General features: G+C 40.0%; 1 protein-coding gene across 3 annotated transcripts; it reads right to left on the bottom strand.

Annotated features, from left to right (window-relative positions):
- Positions 1-372: 372 nt before the first annotated feature.
- On the bottom strand, positions 373-27,484 carry LOC118398327 (upstream stimulatory factor 2-like). Of its 3 annotated transcripts, XM_052470641.1 has the most exons (13): positions 26,934-27,482; positions 14,348-14,481; positions 13,316-13,397; positions 13,101-13,141; positions 12,865-12,977; positions 12,462-12,581; positions 12,211-12,373; positions 9,781-9,868; positions 9,478-9,522; positions 8,741-8,799; positions 5,061-5,155; positions 4,698-4,826; positions 373-4,387 (listed from the first exon to the last, which is right to left on the bottom strand). In XM_052470641.1, the coding sequence occupies exons 3-13, from the start codon at positions 13,345-13,347 to the stop codon at positions 4,298-4,300; spliced, it is 975 nt and encodes a 324-aa protein (XP_052326601.1). In that variant the 5' UTR covers positions 13,348-13,397; positions 14,348-14,481; positions 26,934-27,482; the 3' UTR covers positions 373-4,297. The 3 variants fall into 3 exon arrangements, with proteins under 3 accessions (XP_052326601.1, XP_035649449.1, XP_035649450.1); XM_035793556.2 differs by lacking the exon at positions 14,348-14,481 and having other exon boundaries at positions 26,934-27,484; XM_035793557.2 differs by lacking the exons at positions 13,316-13,397; positions 14,348-14,481.
- Positions 27,485-27,998: the final 514 nt, after the last annotated feature.

Below are 27,998 nucleotides of genomic sequence, written 5' to 3' on the forward strand. Positions count from 1 at the left end.
ACAAGTCACATATTAACATGCAAGGATTCACTCTGTGCAATAGTGTTTAACATGATTTTTGAATGACTACCTCATCTCTGTACCCCACACATACAGATCATTTTAAGGTCCCTCAGTCGAGCAGTGAATTTCAAACACAGATTCAACCAAAGGGAGGTTTTCCAATGCTTTGCAAAGAAGGGCACTTATTGGTAAATGGGTAAAAATAATAAAAGCAGACATTGAATATCCCTTTGAGCATAGTGAAGTTATTAATTACACTTTAGATGGTGCATGAATACACCCAGTCACTACAAAGATATAGGCGTCCATCCTAATTCAGTTGCCGGAGAGGAAGGAAACCAGTCAGAGTTTTCACCATGAGGCCAATGGTGACTTAAAAAACAGTTACAGAGTTTAATGGCTGTAATAGGAGAAAACTGAGGATGGATCAACAACATTGTAGTAACTACACAATACTAACCTAATTGACAGAGTGAAAAGAAGGAAGCCTGCAGAGAATACACATATTCCAAAATATGCATCCTGTTTGCAACAAAGCACTACAGTAATACAGCAAAACAATGTGGCAAAGTAATTCACTTTTTGTCGAGAATACAAAGGGTTATGCTTGGGGCAAATCCAATACAACACATTACTGAGTACCACACTCAGTATTTTCAAAAATAGTGGTGGCGACATCATGTTATGTGTATGCTTGTAATCGTTAAGGACTGGTGAGTTTTTTAGGATAAAAAAATACAGAATGGAGCTAAGCAAAGGACAAATTCTAGAGGAAAACCTGGTTCAGTCTGCTTTCCACCAGATACTGGGAGATGTATTCATCTCTCAGCAGGACGATAACCTAAAACACAAGGCTGGCCTCCAGATCTACACTGGAGTTGCTTATCAAGAAGACAGTGAGTGTACGAATTACAGTTGACTTAAATCTACTTGAAAACCTATGGCAAATCCTGAAAATGGCAATTATCAAGAACCAATTTGACAAAGTATGAAGACATTTGAAAATAATATATGGGAAAATGTTGCACAATCCAGGTGTGGAAAGCTCTTAGAGACTTACCCAGAAAGACACACAGCTGTAATTTCTGCCATAGGTGCTTCTACAAAGTATTGACTTAGGGGTGTGAATACTTATGTCAATGAGATATTTCTGTATTTAATTTAATACATTTACAAACATTTCTAAAATCATAGATTTCATTTTTTCATAATGGGGTAGTGTGTAGATTGGTGAAAAAAGTCATAGAGTTTGAATTCAGCCTTTAACACAACAAAATGTGTAATAAGTCAAGGGTTATGAATACTTTCTGAAGACACTAATTGTGCTACTGAAATTGTATATGGTTAAGTTATGTAAGAACAATGGTGTAACACTAGTACAAATATTTTATAACAAATGTGTTTTCCTGAATTGTATGGTGTATTACTAATAACATATATGCCAAACATCCCCTTTCATTCAACTGTGTATCCGGCAGATTCTTTCCAGACGGCACAAGCAAATGAGCCTAATCATAGCCTAAGATTTACCTACCGGTACATACAGTGTCTACGGCCTACTTAAGACAAATAAAAAGTAGAATGCAAATAGTGCAAACAGCGGTTTGCTCATAGTTCAATAACGAATATGACATACCACTTGAAAACAGTAAGTTAGAATGCAACTACAGAGTAGGCTGAAACATTGACAGGTTTTATATGCTTGACAGCGGCCGCTGCAGTGGCACTCCCCAAGGTGCTTAACTGAATCTTCAGTGAGAGCTTTCTCCAGCGTTTTACTTGGCCTTCTTTTTGGTTATCTTTATCTCTGGCTCCCTCGAGTCATTTGTGTCTTAAAGCATCAGACATGCTCAATGCATATAGTATAATTTATTAAAACACATTGGGTGTGTCTATATATGGAAAAATACATGTTTAAAAATGTTTGACCAATCGATTGGTCGAAAGAACAGCTGACTCTTGGTGGACCAAGAGTTTTCTTCAGTCGGGGACAGCCCTATTGGCAATACAAATTGACCTACAAGTTCAAAATTACATGGCAACTATATTCTCCCTGCTAGCTCATGCTAATGAAACTAAAGTACGTTGTCCATATTTGTTTCAGTTATATAGTATATTGTTGTCAATCTGTCTAAAAGGACCACTCTTTTTCATGGTACTTCGAGCCAGATAGGGATAATTATTGTGAGCAGTAAACATTAGGTTAGCCACTCCCCTGGATAAGGTGTTTTAAACAGACAAGATGCCCCCACATTTTTTTTATATAAGGGGGTAAAGGATTGCTTCACCATGTCCGAACAAATATTTTTTTTTAAATGTAAATAGTATGTTATATAAGTGTCCACTTTAACGATTTCACTTGGTTTTGAGAAACTTAGACCACTCAAAATAGACATTCTCATTGCTCGTTCTGCAGTATAGGAGCTACGGAAATATACATCATTTTAGAAATGGCCACACTCTCAGTATAGTGATGCAGGTCTTTAGATGTTGTACACTTCGGAATAACACAATTTCAACTTTATCCGCAACATTATATTCCATTTGATTCGACTCAAGCCATTTCCCCTACCAGCTCTGCTGAGCGGGCTACACGGAGAAGCAGCATACTGCAGAACGAGCAATGAGGAAGTCTATTGCAGGTGGTCCCAAGTTTCTCAAAACCAAGTGAAATCGCTAGCATGTCTGGACCCCTCTATAACATGCCCTTTACATCAAAACATATTTGGTAAAGGATTGGTTCAGAAATTCTTTAAGACTGCAGCTCAATTCCAAACCCACCTCCTGCCTCTATCCCCAAGGCACCAGTGTAGGCGTAAAAGTATATGATGTAAGCAATGCGGAAAATGTCACCTAGCCAATCAGAATGCAAGGTGGCGCAAACACCACATTGCTTACCTATCCAATCCAAGTGTAGGGCCTAGGGATCGACTTGGAATTGGGCATATAGCTCTTGAAAATGCACCTCCACCTTATTACAGAACCAATCCAATGATTGTGTCAATGCTATGGTATAACATTGAAATGTTATTGTACAATTGGAATAAATATTGCCAGTGGTTAGAATGCCATGCTGTGATTGCTTTCAGTGGAGATAAAACAAGGATGCTGACAACCTTCACTCACAAACAATTCCTTAAAGCACTGCTGACCTGGGATGTGCTACAATTATCCTTCATAGCACTGGTTCCCAAACATATACATTACTGGAGGACATGGTGAAATTCCATAATAGACAACTCTCCCTCAGATCCTCAATATTTAGTTGAGTTACCCAGTGTCCCAAATTTGAATTGAATGCCTGTAAATGAACATCCCCTATCATAGAGACTCGGGGATATTTATCATCTTATACATGGCAACACTGACACATGCTCCAATTAATGTATTGAATTCCAGTAAGTGACCCATCACAAGCAGATACATACCATGATTTCATGCCCAATATGCATCATTACCATATAGTGAGATTGATATTCAGATTAAATTATTTACTGTGCACCAGATGGGACAATAAAAGAGATAAGAGGAATTAAAGCAAGGAAGAGGGGACTGATATTCATTTGGGAACCAATATTATATATTGTCCGAATGAACTTAGCTATGCTATCACCTACTGCCCTGATCGTCTGCGATGTCAGGCCTAGTGTTTATACAACAACCATACCTTTACATCGCAGGCCTTTAAAACAGCTGAAATCAATAGTATCTTATCTATCTCCACTTGACAATGAAACAACCCTTTGAAATGGTGTGCATCAAAGGATGAAGGTGCCTGATGTCTACCATGGTTTGTAATCTCTAAGGGAAAATGGAACAGCAAAATTCAGCCCTATATTTGCACTATGATTATAAACTAATACATTAAATGACAAACAAAAGGATTCATTCATGTCAGACACGGTAGTATAGCTCACAACAAATGCCAAAAAAGTCATGGAAAACTGCAGCAGGTTAAAACAGAATAAATGTGAATTGTCATTGTCCATAACAAAAACAGAGTTAGGTGAATGCACAACCTTTGAAGAGTTGGCTATTCTTTGAGCAGAAGTGGGGAACTAATTTAGTTACAGAGTCATGAATTTCAGCTTTCAGCCTTGGAAGAGTGGGGGGGTTGGAGGGGGCTTGATCAGTCGGCAGTCCACTTCTTCCTCTCAAGCCCTCTGTTCTGTGTGTATGCGTGGCAATTTCTGATGATGCATACACGTGAGCATGTGTACTTTCATGCATTCTATAAGTATTTGTATTTTACCAGTGTTCCAGTGAGTAAGTAAGTGTGTGTGTGTCCAGTAGATCACTGTGGTGTCGTATCTCCATTGATCTCTATGCCGTGCTGTTGTAGCTGAGCTCGAAGCAATGCATTGTCATTCTTCATCTCCTCAATCTATAACATGACAGAACGTCGCAATTAAACAATTAAACAAAAAACAACCAAATGCCAACACTACCAAATGTGAGAAGACTCTTCAATGTAGGCCTCTTATAAGACCTTCATAGGCATGAAAAATTACCAAACAAATGCAAACAGGCTGAAAAGTTGAGGGACTAAAATAAATTTAAGCAATTATCTTTTTCATTGCAACATTTTTCTGTTGTAAAATGTTTTGCTACAATGTGAACCAATGAATACACCCGACGTGTTGACGAAACAGACAGCATAGTGGAATGTGCGAGTTACACATATAAGTGTGTACCTGTTGTTTGAGTAGCTCGTTGTCTGCCTGAACTCTCAACACCTCTTTGAAGCTGTCCTGCAATCTCTGGTTATTCTGTCTCAGCTCCCGGATGTAGTCACACGCTTTCGACAGGATCCCTCCTTTACTCTGGAGAGAAGAGGTTGCACATTACTTCTATTATAAGAAACCGTGATTTTGAACAATCTGCCATTGCGGATCAGATTCTCAGACACAGATCAAGCCTAGTTTTGGACTAAAAACCTATTTCAATGGAGAGTTTCCATTGAGCATGTTTTCTAGTCCAGAACTAGGCTTAATCTGTGTCCTGATAAAGTTGGTTCTATGGGACTTAATCTCTATAGACAAATTGACCACACTCACTGCTCCAGTCTTGGTACTGTCTATGTTGCAGTCTGGGATGATCTTTGAGAGGGTGACAATCCAGTTGTTGATCTTGTCTCTTCTCCGTCTTTCCACTGCAAACATAATAATCCCATATTTTAGTTGTCAAAGCTACAGAATGAGTCATACTCCTGTGGTGGTAGAATTTGGGGTGAGCTGTTGTAACTTCAAGGGATACAGTGCATTCGGAAAGTATTCAGACCCCTTGACTTTTTCCATATTTTGTCATGTTACAGGCTTATTCTAGACTCTTCCTAGAGCTGACTGCCCGGGCAAACTGAGCAATCGGGGGAGAATGGCCTTGATCAGGGAGGTGAACAAGAACTCATTCTGACAGAGCTCCAGAGTTCCTCTGTGGAGATGGGAGAACCTTCCGGAAGGACAACCATTTCTGCAGCACTCCACCATTCAGGCATTTATGGTAGTGGACAGATGGAAGCCACTCCTCAGTAAAAGGCACATGACAGCCTGCTCTGAGTTTGACAAAAGGCACCTAAAGGACTCTCAGACCATGAGAAACAGTATTCTCTGGTCTGATGAAACCCAGATTTAATTCTTTGGCCTGAATGCCAAGCGTCACGTCTGGAAGAAAAATGGCACCATCCCTGCGGTGAAGCATGGTGGTGGCAGCATCATGCTGTGGGGATGTTTTTCAGAGACTAGATGAACCTGCTCCAGAGCGCTCAGGACAACAACCCTAAAGCACACAGCCAAGACAATGCAGGAGTGGCTTCGGGACAAGTCTCTGAATGTCCTTGAGTGGCCCAGCCAGAGCCTGGACACGATCAAATATTTCTGGAGAGATCTGAAAATAGCTCTGCAGTGACACTCTCCACCCAACCTGACAGAGCTTGAGAGGATTTGCAGGGAAGAATGTGAGAAACTCCCCAAATACAGGTGTGCCAAGTTTGTACCCAAGAAGACTCAAGGCTGTAATCGCTGTCACTGAGTTAAGTAAGTGCTGAGTAAAGAGAGTAAAGGGTCTGAAAACTTATGTAAAATGTAAATTTCCATTTTTTTGTGTGGAAGATTGACGAAGGGGAAAAAAACAATGTAATCCATTTAAGAATGGCTGTAACATAACAAAATGTGGAACAAGTCGAGGGGTCTGAATAGTTCCCGAATGCACTGTAAGTGAGAAGGTTGAGGTAATTACAGGAAGTTAACGAATTATTAGATTGGTAATAAATAAAAAGTTAGTTGTGATACTGTATGTATTAGCAGGAATCAGATAGCCTACATTGAATACACATAGTTTAGACTACTTTACAGCAGGAATCGGTTGGACTGCATTGAAGGTACGGTTAATGAAGTTGGTAGAATTGTGTCGGTTGAGAGGTGGTTGGATAAAGATAGATTAAATTGTATGCGTGTATAATTGGTTACTAGAGATTTTATAAAGTAAAAAATGAAACAAAAAAAACAGGAGAAAACAATACAACAATATACACTTGTGCACCCACACCTGGACGTACGTAGGTGGTGTAAAAAGTATTTGGAGAAATGTTCAGTGGCCCCTTTACGGATCATTTGATAATGATAAGGTTAAAGCACTGTATGACAGTCTAAAGGGTCTGTGAAATAAAGTCTTAAACAAAGGTTGGAGCATGTTCTATGCTTTTTAAACAGCTTCCAGTGACAATTGGAATTAAAGAAATACCACCCTGGTAATACATTCTGAAACAAAACCCATGCCCTGTTCAATAGGACCATTGAATGTTGAAAATGATTTTCTGTATTCACCCACGCAACCTTTTAACTTGATAGGTAGACTTGTTTAACTTATGGCTACAATTTATTGTACTCCTGATGGGAGTTTTCGTTGATATCCCCAGCAATGAAGTTCTATACCAATCTGCGAGTAGGCTAAATTGAACCACTCCACAAGACGGAGTGGGAAACTGGCTCGGTCTCTCAGTCGATTCTGTCTCAGGTACCAGAAACCTTATGGACAGAGCACTTCTTTGACAGTGGACTGTTAGGCAGTGCTAGCCCAGTTATAATAAATGTTGATCCCAGATAGAAACTCAAGTCTCAAGAGTTACCTTAAATAATGTCTCTCCATTTCTGAATTGGCCGATGTATTTTATCATTTCGGTCATATTAAATCTCAAAATAATAGAGAGTTAATGAGTGTGAGGCAGAAAGTGAATATCCAACAGAAATTGGTAATAAATATATAGAGTAACATTGCTAAGGTAGACTAAAATGTAAAAGGGGGACAATGGCATCATCCCCCATCCATTACACCTTACAATAGGGGTAAAAGCAAAACATTGTTCGAGAGTGATCCGTAGTGGTTGACAGGGTTTTTCTATCGGGAAGAGTATAAGGATCCTAGTTGAAGGAAATAGATATGGAGACTACCGAAACTAACAAAGACAGTGATAAAATTGAAAGATTGATGGTACTCGTGGTTTATCAGTCGATGCTAAATGTAATGAGTGTTGACAGTATGTGAATGATGTTATTAGTGGCTTTCAGATAGCACTCTAATAATGCCATATCTTAATAATTTGAAGGCGCTAAGGTTCCAATACAAGATCACATAACGAACAGAGGGATTAAGCCTCGGGTCAACACCATTTACACGATGGCGGCATAAGAATGGCACAACAATTGTCCTCAGGATCTCGTCATGGCATCTCTCTGTGCATTAAAATTGCAATCGATAAAATGCAATTGTGTTTGTTGTCCGTAGCTTATGCCTGCCCACACCATAACCGCACAGCCACCATGGGGCACTCTGTTCACAACGTTGATATCAGAAAACCGCTCACCCACACGACACCATACACGGGGGGGGGGGGTCTGCCATCTGCCCAGTACAGTTGAAACATGGGATTCATCCGTGAAGAGCACACATCTCTAGCTTGCCAGTGGCCATCGAAAGAGATCATTTGCCCACTGAAGTCTGTTATGATGCTGAACTGCAGTCAGATCAAGACCCTGGTGAGGATGACGAGCACGCAGATGAACTTTCCGAGGCGGTTTCTGACAGTTTGTGCATAAATTCTTCAGAAACCCACAGTTTTACCAGCTGTCCAGGTGGCTGGTCTCAGACAATCCTGCAGGTTAAGAAGCTGGATGTAGAAGTCCTGGGCTGGCATGGTTACACGTGGTCTGCGGTTGTGAGGCCGGTTGAATGTACTGATAAACTCTCTAAAACGATGTTGGAGGCGGTTTGTGGTAGAAATTAACACTCAATTATCTGGCAACAGCACTGGTGGACATTCCTGCAGTCAGCATGCCAATTGCAAGCACCCTCAAAACTTGAGCCATCTGTGGTATTTCTTTTGTGAGAAAGCTGCACATTTTAGAGTGGCCTTTTATTGTACCCAGCACAAAGCGCACCTCTGTAATGATCATGTTGTTTAATCTGTTTCTTGATCAGCCGCACAGGGATGTAAAGGAATGTGTGCACATTTTAGAGAAATACGCTTTTTGTGCGCATGGAACATTTCTAGGGCCTTTTATTTCAGCTCATGAAACATGGGACCAAAACTTCACATGTTTGCATTTGTAATTTTGTTCAGTGTTATTATACAAAAAATGTTTTTCTTAATGCTCCTCCTTTTTCTCTCTATGCCCATGGTAAATCTGAACTTTTACTTTCAAGTTTCCATTTGCCAGATAAATACTTTCTGTAATCAGTTTACCTTCATTGTGTTGTGCTCTCCTTCTCTCATCCCTAGGTGCCCGTGGACCATCCATCTTCCTGCAAAGAGACAAAGACAAATAAATGATAACATTATGTCCCCATTAAGCACTGTAAAATACACACTCATAAAAACAAACAAATTGACTGTGTATTCATATACATTACGCAAATGTAATAATTTAGTCAATCATTTAGCAGACGCTCTTATCCATAGCGACTTACAGTAGTGAGTGCATACATTTTCATACTTTTTTTGTACTGGCCCCCTATGGGAATTGAACCAACAACTCTGGCATTGCAAGTGCCAGGCTCTAGCAACTGAGCCACACGGGACCTGCATGAATCCATCATACTATCATCAAATTATCTATTGATAAGCAACTGCTTGTTAATGTTGGGGCTATGGTTAAAGTAAGTCTTAAGTTTAGGGTTAGGATAAGGGCTAGAGTTAGTAGATTGTGATCTGAAATGTTACTGACTGCAGAGTATCTATGGATGGACTATCCAAATAAAGTATTCCCGAGACGTTTCCTCGCCCCATTGAAGAGGACTCCTTCAGTGAACCTATAACCCAAAGCTATATACACACACACACACACACACTATACATCACGTTCCCCTGACAGGTACACTAAGACATATGATTCATCACGACTTGTGGATTCACCACACATCTGCCAAGGATGGGAGGATAGGGGGTTAGTTTTAGAGGATGCGAGCGAAAGTTGTCCTCACCAGTTTGAACTGCCATGCTGGAGCATCTCATTTTCAGCGTGGTCTCTGGGGATGGCAGGCAAGTGGGACAGTTTTTGTTTTCTCACGTTTTGATTTCTTTTGAATGTTTTCTCATGATACACACAATCACAAACCAATCATGCCAAAATTGGCAGGTAAATACTGAAGGTTTAGCTAGGGAAAGTCCATTCCAATGTGGAGTTGGGAGGGAGAAGTGAGATGAACCACATAGATGGAGGAGCATTGGGGTGTGATGAATGTGTATGGAACACTAAACTGTGTGGCAAGTGAAGCCGTACTCACGTGGTGTAGGTTTGTGTGCGAGGGGCAATGGTCCTTGGCGTGCCAGCTTGCAACACATCAGGTGGGCTCATCATCACATAGAACTGACCTAGTGTCAGAGGTAATATAAATCAGGGATTTATAGGATTCCCAAGACTATTGTGACTTAATGTCTCTGGCCCTATTGAGATAAAGGCAATAGTCAAAACTATATTCAGTCAAATACATGAATTTTTACAGACAATTATTTACTGTTGCATGTGGGACATATTTTGGAGATAGACCATCACAAGGCAACAGTTAGACACGCGAGAGAGTGAAGGGAGGACCACCCTGTGAACTCCGTGTGCTAGCAAGACGGCTATTTCATTGTTTTAGCTATTGCTTTAAAAAGCTGTTGTAATGCGGTAAACCAAAGTGATGAACTCTTAGCTAGTCCCGCATCATATATCAATGATGTTGCTCTTGCTGCGGGCGATTCCCTGATCCACCTCTACGCAGACGACACCATTGTATACACTTTCGGCCCGTCATTGGACACTGTGCTATCTAACCTCCAATCGAGCTTCAATGCCATACAACACTCCTTCCGTGGCCTCCAACTGCTCTTAAACACTAGTAAAACCAAATGCATGCTTTTCAACCGATCGCTGCCTGCACCCGCATGCCCGACTAGCATCACCACACTGGATGGTTCCGACCTTGAATATGTGGACACCTATAAGTACCTAGGTGTCTGGCTCATCAAACTCTCCTTCCAGACCCATATCAAACATCTCAATCGAAAATCAAATCAAGCATCGGCTTTCTATTCCGCAACAAAGCCTCCTTCACTCACGCTGCCACTTACCCTAGTAAAACTGACTATCCTAATTCTCTGGCCCGTATCTACAAATAAACACTCTTCTCAGCACACTGGTCAAAACAGTGCCATCCGTTTTGTCACTAAAGCACCTTATACTACCCACCACTGCGACTTGTATGCTCTAGTCGGCTGGCCCTCGCTACATATTCGTCGCCAGACCCACTGGCTTCAGGTCATCTACAAGGCCATGCTAGGCAAAGCTCCGCCTTATCTCAGCTCACTGGTCACGATGGCAACACCCATCCGTAGCACGCGCTCCAGCAGGTGTGTATCTCATTGATCATCCCTAAAGCCAACACCTCATTCGGCCGCCTTTCGTTCCAGTACTCTGCTGCCTGTGACTGGAACGAATTGCAAAAATCGCTGAAGTTGGAGACTTTTATCTCCCTCACCAACTTCAAACATCAGCTAGCTGAGCAGCTAACCGACCGCTGCAGCTGTACATAATCTATTGGTAAATAGCACACCCATTTTCACCTACCTCATCCCCACAGTTTTTATTTATTTACTTTTCTGCTCTTTTGCACACCAATATCTCTACCTGTACATGATCATCTGATCATTTATCACTCCAGTGTTAATCTGCAATATTGTAATTATTCGCCTACCTCCTCATGCCTTTTGCACACATTGTATATAGACTCCCCTTTTTTCTCTGTGTTACTGACTTGTTAATTGTTTACTCCATGTGTAACTCTGTTGTCTGTTCACACTGCTATGCTTTATCTTGGCCAGGTCGCAGTTGCAAATGAGAACCTGTTCTCAACTAGCCTACCTGGTTAAATAAAGGTGAAATAAAAAAATAAAATAAAAAATCCCAGACCACCGTGAGGACAGCATTGGATTTGTTTTTGGTTCAACTATCATTGGATGATTTCTGCTTTTTCTCTCCGCTCAGAGGCTTAACAGACAGATGCTATGAGAGACTGAGCTCTGGGTGATTTTAGTAATGTTATCTACTGGTTGTGGTAAAACAAGCGATGAACTGTAGCTATATAATTAGCTACATTGGGATCAGTCTCCATTATTCGAGGAGTACTGTGTTTTTATCCTTTTCAGAAGAGGGACATTGGCCCGTTCGCTTCTCATCAGTCACAATCTGGATTTAGGGCTGTGAGTATCAGGTCCTTACTAATTAAGTGTACATAGATGTAATTAAAATGATGTTAATCATTTTTGGTTAATAACTTGATTCAAGCTTGAGTTTTGGATTGAAACTGAATTGATACGTCTAGACTTTAATAATAAAGAATGACTACATCTTGTTTGTTGTGATCATTCTTTATCATAGTTCAAGGGCATATATATTTGTGCTTTTTTCCCCTGTAAATATATATCTTTAGGGTTACATTACTTATTATTTGGAGGCACTGCACTACATTATTTATGGTTATACACACATTAACCTTCACATTATGACTACAGACCACATACCCAAACACCAAGATACTAGGTTAAAAATGAAGAGAGGGTTACAAATTAATGTATACAGTATATCTTTGTTCAATACCATAACATTAAGTGAGCTGCACTAGTGAATGGGTACACTATATGTGGGTTTCATACTGGGATTGGTGGCTACTCACCTCCGGCCTGTGTGAGTGTTGGGTCAGCCTGCACCGACACTGCTGTGGCTGCCCCATCACTGACACTGACTGTGGCAGCAGGGAAATAGGCAAAACGCGTTTCCCCACCCACTGTCTCCCCCGCTGGACTACCCCCATTACTGAAGGGGTTCTGAATGACAGCCTAGAGAGAGAGAGAGCGAGAGAAAAAGCTAATTAGACAGCACTACTCCCCTAAGATGTTAGGGTATGCCATGCCAACACACACACACCTGTGCCACTGCTTGCTGTACTCCAGTAAATGCAGCAGTGGAAACCACACTGACTGCCCCAGTCCCGTCGCCTGCTGCCTCTAGCTGGTCATCTGTCACTTGGACCACACGATAGGTCACCTGGAGTGAAGAAAGTCAAGGGGAGAGGTCCGGACAGGAGTATGGCAAACATTTCAGATATATGGTTTATTCTGATTCTTCGCTAAGTACATTTGACATGTACCAGGAATTTGACATGGAGAAATGGTGCTGACAACAATAAACAGAATATACAGACAAAATAATTTACACAATCTACAGATTCTTCTTGTCATTTGTTCATCCAGACATGGGGGATTTTGTGTTACTGTGGTAGTAAGAACTGTGTGTGTTCAAAATGAGCTAGGTCATTGATTGAGCTCACCTGTCCTCCACTGTTCTCTGTGCGGAACTGGTATTGAACATTATGATCCGCAAAAGCTGCGGCCTGCTGTACACTCTCTATGGTAGCTGTAGTCTGCTCCTCCGTCCCCACACCTTTTGAGAAAAACACACTAGCACGTTAGAACTCACACTTAAGCTCTCTCTCACACACACACACACGCAAATTCCATAATTATCCGTTTGAACTGAGTAAATTTCACACACCCCGATACCTACCTTCCAGTTGGAGAATCTCCTCTGTTTCCTGTTTCTCGTGACTGACGGAAAGAGAAGGGATTTTTTTGTTATAACACTCATATTCAATTGATCAGCTGTGTGCAATAGGCTAATTAATAATAGTCCAGCAGATAAGAACGTAATATACCAAGATCGTTCCACTTTATGATACAAGTATCAAACTTGATACACTAATACTAAATACCTTAACGAACATTTTAAAGATTGGAGGCAGTCTGGGAAGCATGTCAGTCACCCAGTGCGGCCATTTTAATAAATGGCTGCCAATCGGATTTCCTGTTAAAAGAGAATAGGGTAAAATCACTCCAAACAATGTTTTAATCTGCCCACTATATAAACCCCACAGATAATAAAGACAATAATTCTGATCATAAAATAGCTTTAAGACCTTCATGGGGGTCATATTAAGGTTATTTTGATCATAGTCCAGTGTCTACGGGACAAACGGTGGACTTTGTGATACAGCCACTAAAATACACACACAGCTGGGAAGTATTTTTGGCTAGAGCCATCATATATTTTGTCCATTACCCCCTGGCGACCAAAGGCCACCAGGACATAATACATTGCCATGGGATTTTACATAAAGAGTGACGTGTACAGGGAAGGTTTGCTGTAGTTTTTCTTAAAATTTACACAAAACATAATATTATATTATAGTGCCTTCAGAAAGTACTCATACCCCTTGACTTATTACAGATTTTATTGTTGCTTAACTCCATTCGGTTTATTTTTTATCCTGAAAAACTCCAATCCTTAACGTTTCCGAGCATACAAATTATGATTGAAAATATGGAGTGGTAGTCACTAATGTGTTGTATTGGATTTTGAATTGAGGACAGAAAGTGAATTGCTTTGCCACATTTTTTACAGTATTACTACTTTAGTGCCTGCATGTTTTGGAATATTTATTTTATTCTGTACAGGCGTCCTTCTTTTCACTCTGTCAAATTAGGTTAGTATTGTGAAGTAACTACACTACAGGTCAAAAGTTTTAGAACACCTACTCATTCAAGTGTTTTCTTTATTTTTACTATTTTTCTACATTGTCGAATAATAATGAAGACATCACAATTATGAAATAACACATATGGATTCATGTAGTAACCCAAAAAGTGTTAAACACGTCAAAATCTATTTTATATTTGAGATTCTTCAAAATAGCCACCCTTTGCCTCAATGGCAGCTTTGCACACACAGCTTTGCATTCTCTCAACCAGCTTCACCTGGAATGCTTTTCCAACAGTCTTAATGGAGGTCGGGGGATTGTGGAGGCCAGGTCATCTGATGTAGCACTCCATCACTCTCCTTCTTGGTCAAATAGCCCTTACACAGCATGGAGGTGTGTTAGGTCATTGTCCTGTTAAAAAACAAATGATAGTCTCACTAAGCCCAAACCAGATGGGATGGTGTATCGCTGCAGAACGCTGTGATAGCCATACTGGTTAAGTGTGCCTTGAATTCTAAATAAATCAGACAGTGTCACCAGCAAAGCACCCCCACACCATAACACCTCCTCCTCCATGCTTCACTGTGGGAAATACACATACGGAGATCATCTGTTCACACACACCGCGTCTCACAAAGACACGGCGGTTGGAACCAAAAATCTCACATTTGGACTCATCAGACCAAAGGAGAAATTTCCACCAGTCTAATGTCCATTGCTTGTGTTTCTTGGCCCAAGCAAGACTCTTCTTATTATTTGTGTCCTTTAGTAGCGGTTTCTTTGCAGCAATTCAACCATGAAGAACTGATTCACACGGTCTCCTTTGAACAGTTCATGTTGAGAAGTGTCTGTTTCTTGAACTTTGTGAAGAAATTATTTGGGCTGCAATTTCTGAGGCTGGTAACTCTAATGCACTTATCCTCTGCCGCAGAGGTAACTCTGGGTCTTCCATTCCTGTGGCGATCTTCACGAGAGCCAGTTTAATCATAGTGCTTGATGGGTTTTGCAACTACACTTGAAGAAACTTTCAAAGTTCTTGACATTTTCTGTATTCACTGATAAAGTAATAAAAGTAATGACGGACTGTCGTTGCTTATTTGAGCTGTTCTTGCCATAAAATGGACTTGGTCCAAATAGGGCTATCTTCTGTGTATACCCCACCCCCCCCAGTTGGAAAGAAGGAAAGAAATTCCACAAATTAACTTAAGAAAACACACATGTTAATTGAAATGCATTCCAGGTGACTACCCCATGAAGCTGGTTGAGAGAATGCCAAAGTAGCTATTAGAAGAATCTCAAATATAAAATATATTTATACACTTTTTTGGTTACTACATGATTCCATATGGATGTGTTATTTCATAGTTTGATGTCTTCACTATTATTCTACAATGAAGAAAACAGTAAAAAATAAAGAAAAACCCTTGAATGAGTAGTTGTTAAAAAACTTATGACCGGTAGTGTACAATTTTACTGACCCATCCTGGGTTGTTTTCTCCTATCACAGCCATTACAATCTAACTGTTGGCCTCATGGTGAAATCCCTGAGTGGCTTCCTTCCTCTCCGGCAACTAAATTAGGAAGGACCACTGTATCTTTGCAGAGACTGGGTGCATTCGTACACCATCCAAAGTGTAATTAATACACCATCCTCAAAGGGATATTCAATGTCTGCTTCTATTATTTTTACCCATCTACCAATAGGTGCCCTTCTTTGCGAGGCATTGGAAACCTCCCTGCTCTTTGAGGTTGAATCTGCGTTTGAAATTAACTGCTCGACTGAGGGACCTTACAGATAATCTTATGTGTGGACTACAGCGATGAGGTAGTCATTCAAAAATCATGTATAGCACTATTATTGCACAGAGTCCATGCAACTTATTATGTGACTGGTTAAGCAAATTTTTACTCCTGAACTTATTTAGGCTTGCCATAACAAAGGGGTTGAATACTTGTTGACTCAAGGCCTTTCAGCTTCACATTTTTTTATTAAACATACAAAAAAATCTCAATGTAATCCATTTTAAATTCAGACTGTAACACAGCAAAATGTCAAAGGTTTTTAATACATTCTAAAGGAACTGTATATAGTTGAAGTCGGAAGTTTACATACACTTAGGTTGAAGTCATTAAAACTCATTTTTCAACCACTCCACAAATTTCTTGTTAAAACAAACTATAGTTTTGGCAAGTCTGATAGGAAATCTTCTTTGTGTTGACTGTGCCATTAAACCGCTTGGAAAAATCCAGAAAATTATGTCATGGCTTTAGAAGCTTCTGATAGGCTAATTTACATAATTTGAGGCAATTAGAGGTGTACCTGTGGATGTATTTCAAGGCCTACCTTAAAACTCAGTGCCTCTTCGCTTGACATCATTGGAAAATCAAAAGAAATCAGCCAAGACCTCAAAAAAAAAAATGTAGACCTCCACAAGTCTGGTTCATCCTTGGGAACAATTTCCAAACGCCTGAAGGTACCACGTTCATCTGTACAAACAATGGTAGGTAACACCATGGGACCGGACCATGCATCCTTCCTACCGCTCAGGAAGGAGACCCGTTCTGTCTCCTAGAGATGAACATAATTTGGTGCCAAAAGTGCAAATTAATCCCAGAACAACAGCAAATGACCTTGTGAAGACGCTGGAGGAAACAGGTACAAAATTATCTATATCCACAGTAAGACAAGTACTATATTGACATAACCTGAAAACGCCACTCAGCAAGGAAAAAGCCATTGCTCCAAAACTGCCATAAAGAAGCCAGACTACGGTTTGCAACTGCACAGGGGGACAAAGATCGTACTTTTTGGAGAAATGTCCCCTGGTTTGATGAAACCAAAGTAGAACTGTTTGGCCATCATTGGAACTAATGACCATCATTGTTAGAAGTAAAAAGGGGGATGCTTGCAAGCTTAAGACCATCCCACCCGTGAAGCACAGGGGATGCAGCATCATGTTGTGAGGGTGCTTTGCTGCAGGAGGGACTGGTGCACTTCACAAAATAGATGGCATCATGATGGAGGAAAATTATGTGGATATAATGAAGAAACATCTTAAGACAGAAAGTTAAAGCTTGGTCACAAATGGGTCTTCCAAATGGACAATGACCCCAAGCATACTTCCAAAGTTGTGGCAAAATGGCTTAAGGACAACAAAGGTATTGGAGTGGCCATCACAAAGCTCTGACTTCTATTGCATAGAAAATTTGTGAGCAATGAGGGAACAAACCTGACTCGGTTACACCAGCTCGGTCAGGAGGAATGGGCCAAAATTCACCCAACTTATTATGGGAGGCTACCCGTAACGTTTGACCCAAGTTAAACAATTTAAAGGCAATGCTACCAAACACTAATTGAGCGTATGTAAACTTATGATCCACTGGGAATATGAAATAAATAAAAGCTGAATGATATAATTCTCTCTACTATTATTCTGACATTTCACATTCTTAATTAAAAGTGGTGATCCTAACTGACCTAAGACAGGGAATTTTTACTTGATTTAAATGTCAGGAATTGTGGAAAAACTGAGTTTAAATGTATTTGGCTAAGGTATTTGTAAACTTCCGACTTCAACTGTATCATTGCAATCAATAAGTTTCAGCGAACACCCATATTACTTTTTAAAAAGTGTTTACATGTCAACTACTACAACTAGCCAATTTGTTTTGCACACATTTTCACCACTTTTCTACAAAAAAATGTAAGGATATGTATATATGGCATCTTATTTTGTTTTCCAGACCCCCCTCAAACATTTTAAGCTGAATTTTTTGGGCTGTATATACCAATTATTTTAGGAGATGTGAATCGTGATTGGAGCAGCATACTACTGAAATGTACTTGATCAGCCAAGTTGATTTCACCTGTTGACTCTCTCTCAATGCCACACACTTGTCACATTATAAGGCCTGCCCTGATAAACCCCCCCCCCCAAAAAAAGTTAGGAGCCCAAGTCATAACATTATGATGTCATAATTTCCTTATTTGAGATACGGTGCATTCGGAAAGTATTCAGACCTCTTGATTTTGTCAGGTTGGATGGGGAGCGTCGCTGCACAACTATTTTCAGGTCTCTCCAGAGATGGTTGATCAGTTAAGTGCCTGCCTGGGACACTCAAGGACATTCAGAGACTTGTTCCAAAGCCACGCCTACGTTGTCTTGGCTGTGTGCTCAGTGCGTTGTCCTTTTGGAAGGTGAACCTTTGCTCCAGTCGGAGGTCCTGAGCGCTCTGGAGCAGGTTTTCATCAAGGATCTCTCTGTGTGCCTTTCCAAATCATATCCAATCAATTGCATTTGGTCTTCATTATGGGGTATTGCGTATAGATCGATGACGGAATTAAAAAAATATATATTTTAGAATAAGGCTGTAACGTAACAAAATGTGGAAAAAGTCAAGGCATGGTGCCTTTGGTTTAATAGATTCGTTCTTATCACCTTCACATTATGTAATGCAACCTGCTTATAATGTCTCCTTTGTTGCAGAACCACAAACAAATCCATCACCATGTCCAACCACATGTCCTTAATACATATTGGAACATTGTTGTCTGCTTGCTCCCTGACATTATCAGAGCATCCCTGGTGAAATCTATCCAAAAAATTCCCCCATCTTGGGTGTCTTTGCCTATTTTTCAGCGGCCACATTAGAAATGACCGCCAGGGGGGTAAAGGACAAAATCTGTGATGGCACTTTAGCCCAAAATACTTATTTAGACATGCCCTAGGTGTGTGTGAAATTTGGTGGCTCTATATAACCGCTGGTCTATGGTCAAAACGAACTTGATGTGAGCTCCATGAAGGCCTTAAGAGTACTTTATGATGATAATTATTGTCTATATTACCTTACCGGTTTATATAGTAGGTAGATTACATTACAAAATCCATTTTTATATTGTTTGGAATGACTACCCTATTTCTTTGAACAGGACATCCAGATTAACTGACAAGCTTCCCATACTGCCTCCAATCTTTAAAAATGTTCCTTAATGTATCTAGTAGTAATGTCCCAAGTCTGATACTTTTATCATACAATTGAACAATTATTTCACCTATTCGCTGGACTATAAGTGACTGTGTGTACTAGTGGTACATGAGTCAGCCATTTGTTCTCCTGCCCGCAGTTGCTAATAAGCCATCCGCAACCGGCAGACTATATATGAAAAAGTGAAAATCGGCAGCCCGCACCCGACCCTAACCCGTTAATATAGAAAATGCACTGTAGGAAAGGCAGAACTATTTTTTTGACGGGGGTGAAGGATTTGTTGTGACTGATTTTGATATGTTTCTGCATATAATTTCAACCAATTTAGTAGGCTATTTGTTACATTAACCTCTCGTCATTATATATTTTTTTTACACCCCTTTTCCTCCCCAATTTAAATCTTGTCTCATCGCTGCAACTCCCCAACAGGCTCGGAAGGCAAAGGTTTTGTCATGCATCCTCCGAAACATGACCCGCCAAACCGCGCTTCTTAACACCCGCACGCTTAACCCGGAAGCCAGTCGCACCAATGTGTCAGAGGAAACACAGTTCAACTGACATCAGGCTCCAGGCTCCCAGCCCACCAGAAGAACTCGCTAGAGCACAATGATCCAAGTAAAGCCCCCCTGGCCAAACCCGGACGACGCTGGGCCAATTGTGCGCCACCCTATGGGACTCCCGATTACGGACGGTTGTGAAACAGCCCAGGATCAAACCCAGGTCTGTAGTGACACCTCTAGCACTGCGATGCAGTGCCTTAGATTGCTGCGTCACTTGGGAGGCCCCATTTCTGTCATTACGCTGCCCTAGATAACTAAATAAACCTTTGCTCACCAGAATAATGTCATAAATGATTGAAGCATTCAATCTATCTAGTTGACATTGGTAAAGTTACATCATTTCTGGTTCTTTTGTGGAGCAAAGATGCTTTGGGACTGGGATGAAAATTTGAGCTATGACGTCTTGAGGTTACATAATTGGCCAGGCCAATGTACACGGTCACCAACAACTGTTCGGGGATGGGGAAAATAAAAAAAAATCATGTTTGTACACTTGTTTACATAGATATGCTTCTTAATAAAACCTATTTGAAACAAGCCAATACACTTTGAATTATCATGGCGTTTCATTATTCAGGTTATTAAAAATCAACAAATTAAAGAAGTGCCAGGTTGGAGAGAATCTGCACATTTTCGTATTGACAACATTAACAGAGTCAAAACAAAGACATATCAAATCAAATGTATTTGTCACAAACACATGGTGAGCAGATGTTATTGCGAGTGTAGCGAAATGCTTGTGCTTTTAGTTCCGACCATGCAGTAATATCTAACAAGTAATATAACCTAACAATTTCACAACAACTACCTTATACACACACACAAGTATAAAGGAATGAACACGAATATGTACATAAAAATATATGAATGAGCGATGGCCGAACGGCATAGGCAAGATGCAGTAGATGGTATAGAGTACAGTACAGTGGGGCAAAAAAGTATTTAGTCAGCCACCAATTGTGCAAGTTCTCCCACTTGAAAAGATGAGGCCTTTAATTTTCATCATAGGTTGGCTTTTCTGTATATAAAAAAAATAAATGCAGATCCTATTTCGACGCACAAAACCATTCAAACAAATTCTGATGGGCTTCCTCCCACTTTTCCCCGAAATATTTACATAACATCACAAACCCTGTTGCTGTCATTTGATGGCATTGGCATATGTTCTTCAAAGAGAGGACACCGTAATCAGAGAAATAATGTAGCCTAAGCTCCTAAAAATTGGTATTCAACAATATTAAATCAGGACAGGAGCATTTCCTTTTTAATAAAGAGATGGTGTCCAGACAAGATACTTAAGGAAACTTTCTAAATGGACATATAGGCCTATAGAGTCAGCAAACTCACACACCCACCCCTGTAAAAGCACACGTCAATCAAAGCCACCAATGTCAGACTCAAGAGCAAATATTTTGCCTTTCCTTAAATGTATTAAAAAACCTAGGTCTACCAAAAGTAGGCTAGAAGATAATTAATTGACAAGGAAAGTATGAAGGGGACAGCTATGCTATAGCATGAAGATGACATTGACAATCATTAAAAGAAACAAATACACGCAACAGCATATTTATCAGCGATACTGATTATCAAAGGGGAGAGTGTTGGAAAGAATGCATGTAAAATATAATTATTATAGAAAATTGTTAAAATGACAGAAGCCCAACTGGGCACTTTCCTACATTTGACATTTACGTTAAGCGGGCCAGCTACTTTTATGTGTGCTCAGGACTTGCGTGCCATCAACACTAACAGGATAGAGAAACCAGACACATACTCATATTGCTCTCACATGGAGCGTGTAAATTATGGTATGAAATAAACCAAAACTTGTTTCTCACAAGTGTTGCAGGTTGTGAGCTCTGCAAACAACATTTCCACTCTGACAATGAGATGGGTATATTACTGTAATTAATACATTGCATTAACAGAAATGTATGTAACCAAATGACAGGGATTAACGGTATTCTACTTTGTGGGGATATGTGGGTGACATTTTTTTTTGTCTCGTCTAGGGTGGTATATTGGCCAGTCTATCAATTAAGAAAATATTCTGTATCAAATAATACCATGTCAGGTTGGAGAGGATGGCACGTGTCCACTTGACACAAAATTTGAGCATTTTAAGCCAGAACAATCTTGTCGACTGCTGTTGAATAATTAATTAACTTAAAAAATATATATTTTTAAAAAAGTTTGTCTAAAGGCCGATTTATTTACTAGCAAGCAATGAAAATGTGCATTGAATAAAAGAACGTTTTGTTTTTTGCTTATAGTGCTCTTACATCCCGCACATCTAGGGATGAGCTGCTCAAGCATCAAAGGAAAGTTGGAAAGAGGAGACATAGTACGTTTACTAGCCAAACTAAGTTAGCAAAACAATTGCTTTTGTCATAAGTCAACACTCCCACTATTAGGTCATGTTTATCTACATGAAAATGGAGTTGACATAAAATAAATCCCCAAATGCATGTAGACCTATTTAAACAGTTTTGACGGTTATTTTATTTTCATGGCGGGCTTCATCCATAACCGTCAGATACACGGTTATTCAATTACTGTCACATCCCTAATGAAAATGCAACAACCCGCCCCCCAAAAAATAACAGGAAATATTTTCTTTGCAAAATGTCCATATTACATCAGTTTCACCGGTTGTAAGGAAAGAGAAATCTGTGAAAATGACCCAAAATGTATCTGATAAGATTTATGTTTGGCTTGGATGAATAACCTATTTTAGGTGGTTGGAATACTATCACTTCTTGCAGTCTCTGATTAACATAGCACCTTCACAGACGGTATAACTGTGCATTCACATTCTTTCAAGATGCTAAAATAAATATGGTTGTAGTTGGAAGTTTACATACACCTTAGCCAAATACTTTTAAACTCAGTTTTTCACAATGCCTGACATTTAATCCTAGGAAAAATTCCCTATCTTAGGTCAGTTAGGATCACCACTTTATTTTAAGAATGTGAAGTGTCAGAATAATAGAGTGATTTATTTCATCTTCTATTTAATTCATTACATTCCCAGTGGGTCAGAAGTTCACAAATCTCATGTGAGTGCATTCCATCTATTGGCACAATGGACAGTTAACATCTCGTTTTATGATTCACACACTCAATTAGTATTTGGTAGTATTGCCTTTAAATTGTTTAACTTGGGTCAAACGTTACAGGTAGCCTTCCACAAGCTTCCCACAATAAGTTGGGTGAATTTTGGCCCATTCCTCCTGACAGACCTGGTGTAACTGAGTCAGGTGTTTAAGTATCCTTGTTCGCACACACTTTTTCTGTTCTTCCCACAAATTTTCTATAGGATTGAGCTCAGGGCTTTGTGATGGCCACTCCAATACCTTGACTTTGTTGTCCTTAAGCCATTTTGTCACAACTTTGGAAGTATGCCTGGTCTCATTGTCCATTTGGAAAACCCATTTGCGACCAAGCTTTAACTGATGTCTTGAGATGTTGCCTAAATATATCCATATAATTTTCCTTCCTTGTAATGCCATCTATTTTGTGAAGTGCACCAGTCACTACCGGAAGCAAAGCACCCCCACAACATGATGCTGCCACCCCCGTGCTTCATAATATATGCCATTTAGCAGACGCTTTTATCCAAAGGTTGGGATTGTGTTCTTCGGCTTGCAAGCTTCCCCCTTTTTCCTCCTTCATCAGACGAGAGGACATTTCTCAAGAAAGTACGATCTCTGTCCCCATGTGCAGTTAAAAACCGTAGTCTGGCTTTTTTTATGGCAGTTTTGGAGCAGTGGCTTCTTACTTGCTGAGCAGCCTTTCAGGTTGTCTATATAGGACTTGTTTAATTGTGGATATAGATACTTTTGCACCTGTTTCCTCCAGCATCTTTACAAGGTCCTTTACTGTTGTTCTGGGATTGATTTGGGGCGGCAGCGTGGCCTAGTGGTTAGAGCGTTGGACTAATAACCGGAAGGTTGCGAGTTCAAACCCCCGAGCTGACAAGGTACAAATCTGTTCTGCCCCTGAACAGGCAGTTAACCCACTGTTCCCAGGCCGTCATTGAAAATAAGAATGTGTTCTTAACTGACTTGCCTGGTTAAATAAAGGTAAAATAAAAAAAATAAAAAATGTGCACTTTCCACACTAAAGTACGTTCATCTCTAGGAGCGGTATGATGGCTGCGTGGTCCCATGGTGTTTAAACTTGCGTACAGATGAAAGTACCTTCAGGCATTTGGGATTTGCTCCCAAGGATGAACCAGACTTGGAGGTCTACCATTTTTTTTTTCCTAAGGTCTTGGCTGATTTCTTTTAATTTCCTCATGACGTCAAGCGAAGAGGCACTGAGTTTGAAGGTAGGCCTTGAAATACATCCACAGATACACATCCAATTGACTCAAATTATGTCAATTAGCCTAACAGAAGCTTCTCAAGCCATGACATCATTTTCTGGATTTTTTTTAACTGTTTAAAGGCAGTCAACTTGGTGTATGTAAACTTCTGACCCACTGGAATTGTGATACAGTGAATTGTAAGTGAAATAATCTGTCTGTAAACAATTGTTGGAAAAATTACTTGTGTCATGCACAAAGTAGATGTCCCAACCGACTTGCCAAAACTATAGTTTGTTAACAAGAAATTTGTGGAGTGGTTGAAAAGTTTTAATGACTTCAACCTAAAGTATGCAAATTTCCGACTTCAACTGTACATTAATTATTCATTTTGGTTGCCTATCCTGACGTGAAGTTTGTTCTATAGATAGTATTTGACTCTGATGTGTGCCACAGAAAGTATCTGACTCTAGCCACAAAATTAAGGAAATTATTAGGGGGAGATTTCAGCAGGCAAGAAAATTGCCTTTCTAATTTCCTTAATTTTGTGGCTGGAGTCAAATACTTTCTGTTGCACACATCATAGTCAAATAGTTTCTATAGAACAAACTTCACATCAGGATAGGCAAACGAAATGTATAATTTATATATGTGTGTTATATTAAACATAGAGGAGGGAGTAAAATGTAGGCAAGCAATAAACATTTCAGAACAACTACTAGTTGAATAAGACATGGGAGAGATGGCAAATTTTGTCAAAGAGATTTATTTATAGACTCATACACTAGAAACAAATAGCAAACCAAAAATTGCAGACATTACCAGTGCCTCCCCCGCGATCAAACCGACATAGAAAAATCTAATGAAACGCAGCCTAACATGATTAGAAATCTCAACTAGCAAAGAAGTCGCAGCAATGAAGTGAGTGCGCAAAGAGGGGGGTTTCTGGCATGGGGGAGATTTGGCACAACACCGGCAATGGTTTCATCCTCTTTAACCACTTCAACAAATATTTCCCAAACATTACTTTACTTGCCCTCCCTCTTATTTTCCACTCTACATTTCACAGCTTTTTAATATTGAATTAAACTCAGACATTCTGCTTTTTGCCTCCAAAAATCAGCATTACCTTTTTCTGCCCGTTCCCAAAAGTATTTGGGGATTGGCGTGTTGGGTATTTAGCATGCGTAGTTAGGCCCTAAAGTTTAGGCTTACGCACCAATAGCCAAACATAATTAAAGAAAAACCCCAAGGTAGCCTATAGATATAAATGACATAATATTATACCTTTATGGACTTTATTTATGTATCGTTTTCTCTTTATTCAACCCGCCTGCCCTTCATCCACACAACATTTAGCCTAACGACCCTAAAACAGTCAGCCCTGCGGATATAACAGGAGACTGCGGGTTAGGAGTCAATCCGTGCATTACTGTGTACTTCTTATACCCTGACTATACCGCTCGCGTTGCAAAATATATTTAGGAATATTTGTTATTCAATTATTGCACCCACACTGCTTGTGCACGTCTGCTTTGCCAAGGGCTAAAATAGAAGTAATTCCTATTTCTGAAGCAGATTGCGCTGCAAGTCCTGCCTCTCCCATCTCCTCATTGGTTTATAGAAGCAGGTACCGACATGCCATCTCCTCATTGGTTATACCCACGTGGGTGATTGAAAGATGAACTGCTTTGCCGGTTGTCATGGTAATACTATGAAAGTGTAGATGCCAATCACCATATAAGTTCAAAGATGAAAAAGCTTGGAAGGGGACGAGACTAGAAACGATAGAAACGATTCGGTTGACCGTTTGATGTGTGGATTAATTGTCAGAATAGAAGACCTTGTACATTTCAGGTAAAATAGCAACTCAATGTTTATATCCCAGGACAAATTAGCTAGCAACAGCAACCTACCTAAATAGGACAAATTAGCTTGCAAGTGCAAGCTAACTAGCCAAACATGTTTAATGCTTTTCGACCTATCCCCAAATTAATGTTCAGAGTTTGTTTTGATATTTTAACCTGCGTGTCGTGATCGCGTTTGGTGTAGGGGGGCAAAATAAATGTATTCACGTTAGCGCACGAACGCAGCCGGTTTGTGTTCCGTGTTACTGTGCACTGATATAAGTAGCAAGAGTGCCCCTGGCGTTGTGTTAGCGAAAAGAAGGTGACATTCGAAAAGTGGACTCATCACCATACTAGACTGCTAAAGTTGAATTAGTCAAATTGACGCATATTGGCTGACAGTTTTTTGTAATCAGACTTGCATGCATCAGCAGGTCAACACTAGACTTTCCCCCCACTTCGAAAACGTTGACAAATTGGTAACGGACACTTTTAATCCTTCGAACTGAAGGCACAGCTCAAGACCGTGCTGTTCAGAAAAGCTTTCTAAGGATGCGCCTTGGGTGTGAGAACGCGCTTTACAAATTAGATAAATTATTATTAAACCAAAAGTGGCATATTGCACAATAATATAATGGAATCATTGAAACAAATGCATTATTCAAATATAGTCAGTTTCATGTAACCCATAATGATATTATCATTGCTGTTCATCATGGGTTGCAAAACAAACAAATCACAGGAGGATAATGTACATTTGTCTACTGACGTAACACGGAGAAGTACATCGTGCATTATTATGAATCTTATTTTGATGCATTTCTCAAAACAAAAAAAAGCGACATCATACACTTTCTAATCACATCACTGACATTAAAACGGTTATAATAATTTGACAGTTACAGCTACACAATTGACCTACACGACTGTCGCTGGTCTCGGTTGACTGAGTCGAGTAAATAAACATAGCAATAATAACTGAATGCAAAGCACGATATATTAGACAAACACGTTAAAAGATATTGGTCTTATGCATTGGATTTACAAAACGAAATATATTGCAGGAAATAAAACATTTGTTCATATAGCTAGCGCTAATGTGTTGCAAAGATGGTGCCTAGGCCTGTGAAGCTATCGTGAGCGTATAATGCGTTTTCTTACCCTGTAGAGCTGTCCAAACTCTGTTCATTCATATCCATGAAGGTTACAGTTTAAACATGTGATATTCAGCGACACTGAAAAACGGAGTTGGAAGTACTGATCACGGGGACAAACAAGGGTCATGTGAGAAAGACCGTCCAGAACACGTGAGGTACCGACTGGGCAAACAGTTAAAATGGAGACCGCTGCAAAGCTGGAAGGGTGGTTTCGTTCTCTGTGTTCTTTAGACTCTTTACGTCCCCCTCTTCTTGGAAAATGCGAGATTCGGGTGTCAGAATTGGCTACTGTAAAAGCTTCGAACGAGATTTACCGTCGGATTTATAGATGGGAATTTAGTAGATATTTCCGTGATTAACTGGTTTATTTCTATAAATGTTTTATTTATTGTTCCCTGGTTGGGCTATTTGCACTCGTAGTGGTGTTAAAAATGTATCCATCCGCAAGGCTGCGTCTAAAGTTGCCTTGTCGTTGTGGATAATAAAGTATGGAGTGGAGTCTATTCTAAACACGGGTTGACTCTTGATTCCGCTGAACTTGTGAAATTAAAGTATTGTATCCGAATAGTTCTAGCTCAGCCTTGAACAAAAGTTTGTGTCGTCAGTGCTGGAATGACTGAAATAGGTTCCGGTATTCATGTTGGGTCTATGTACTGTTTATATTTAGGTGCAGGAGCTCCACAATACTTTTGAGCTAATATTCTATAAGAGAAACAGAAGCTCAAGGAGTATAACATTTGGGGTGCTGGTACTCAGCTCCGGTGAGCTCATGGCAGAGTCAAGCACAGTGTCTAGTGCAATTGAAATCAGCAGCCTAACTTTACTAATGTGCATGTTGTGCACATGCACTGGGACCCCTGAGCTCCACAGCCCCACATTACCAAAAAAGTTTATGTCAAATAAATACCATACCGTGTCTAAAATACGTTTTTTTTTACTGCAGTAATTTTGCTGTGTAACTGCAGTCAGAGTGCAGTATAATTACAGAACGCTGCAGTTATTCCACAATTACTCTGTCCACAATACCACAGTCGACTGTAGTTACTGCACTTTTATTGCAGTTTTAAAA

Source organism: Oncorhynchus keta, chromosome 19 (genome assembly GCF_023373465.1).
Source record: "Oncorhynchus keta strain PuntledgeMale-10-30-2019 chromosome 19, Oket_V2, whole genome shotgun sequence".
Lineage (NCBI taxonomy): Eukaryota > Metazoa > Chordata > Actinopteri > Salmoniformes > Salmonidae > Oncorhynchus > Oncorhynchus keta.

Coding starts and splice junctions, on each gene's coding strand:
- LOC118398327 (XM_035793556.2), bottom strand. CDS start 26,961: ATGAACAGAGTTTGGACAGCTCTACAGG. Junction 13,142..13,315: donor CTGCCTCCAATCTTTAAAAT/GTTCGTTAAGGT, acceptor TCTTTCCGTCAG/TCACGAGAAACAGGAAACAG. Junction 4,388..4,697: donor ACGAGCTACTCAAACAACAG/GTACACACTTAT, acceptor GTCATGTTATAG/ATTGAGGAGATGAAGAATGA.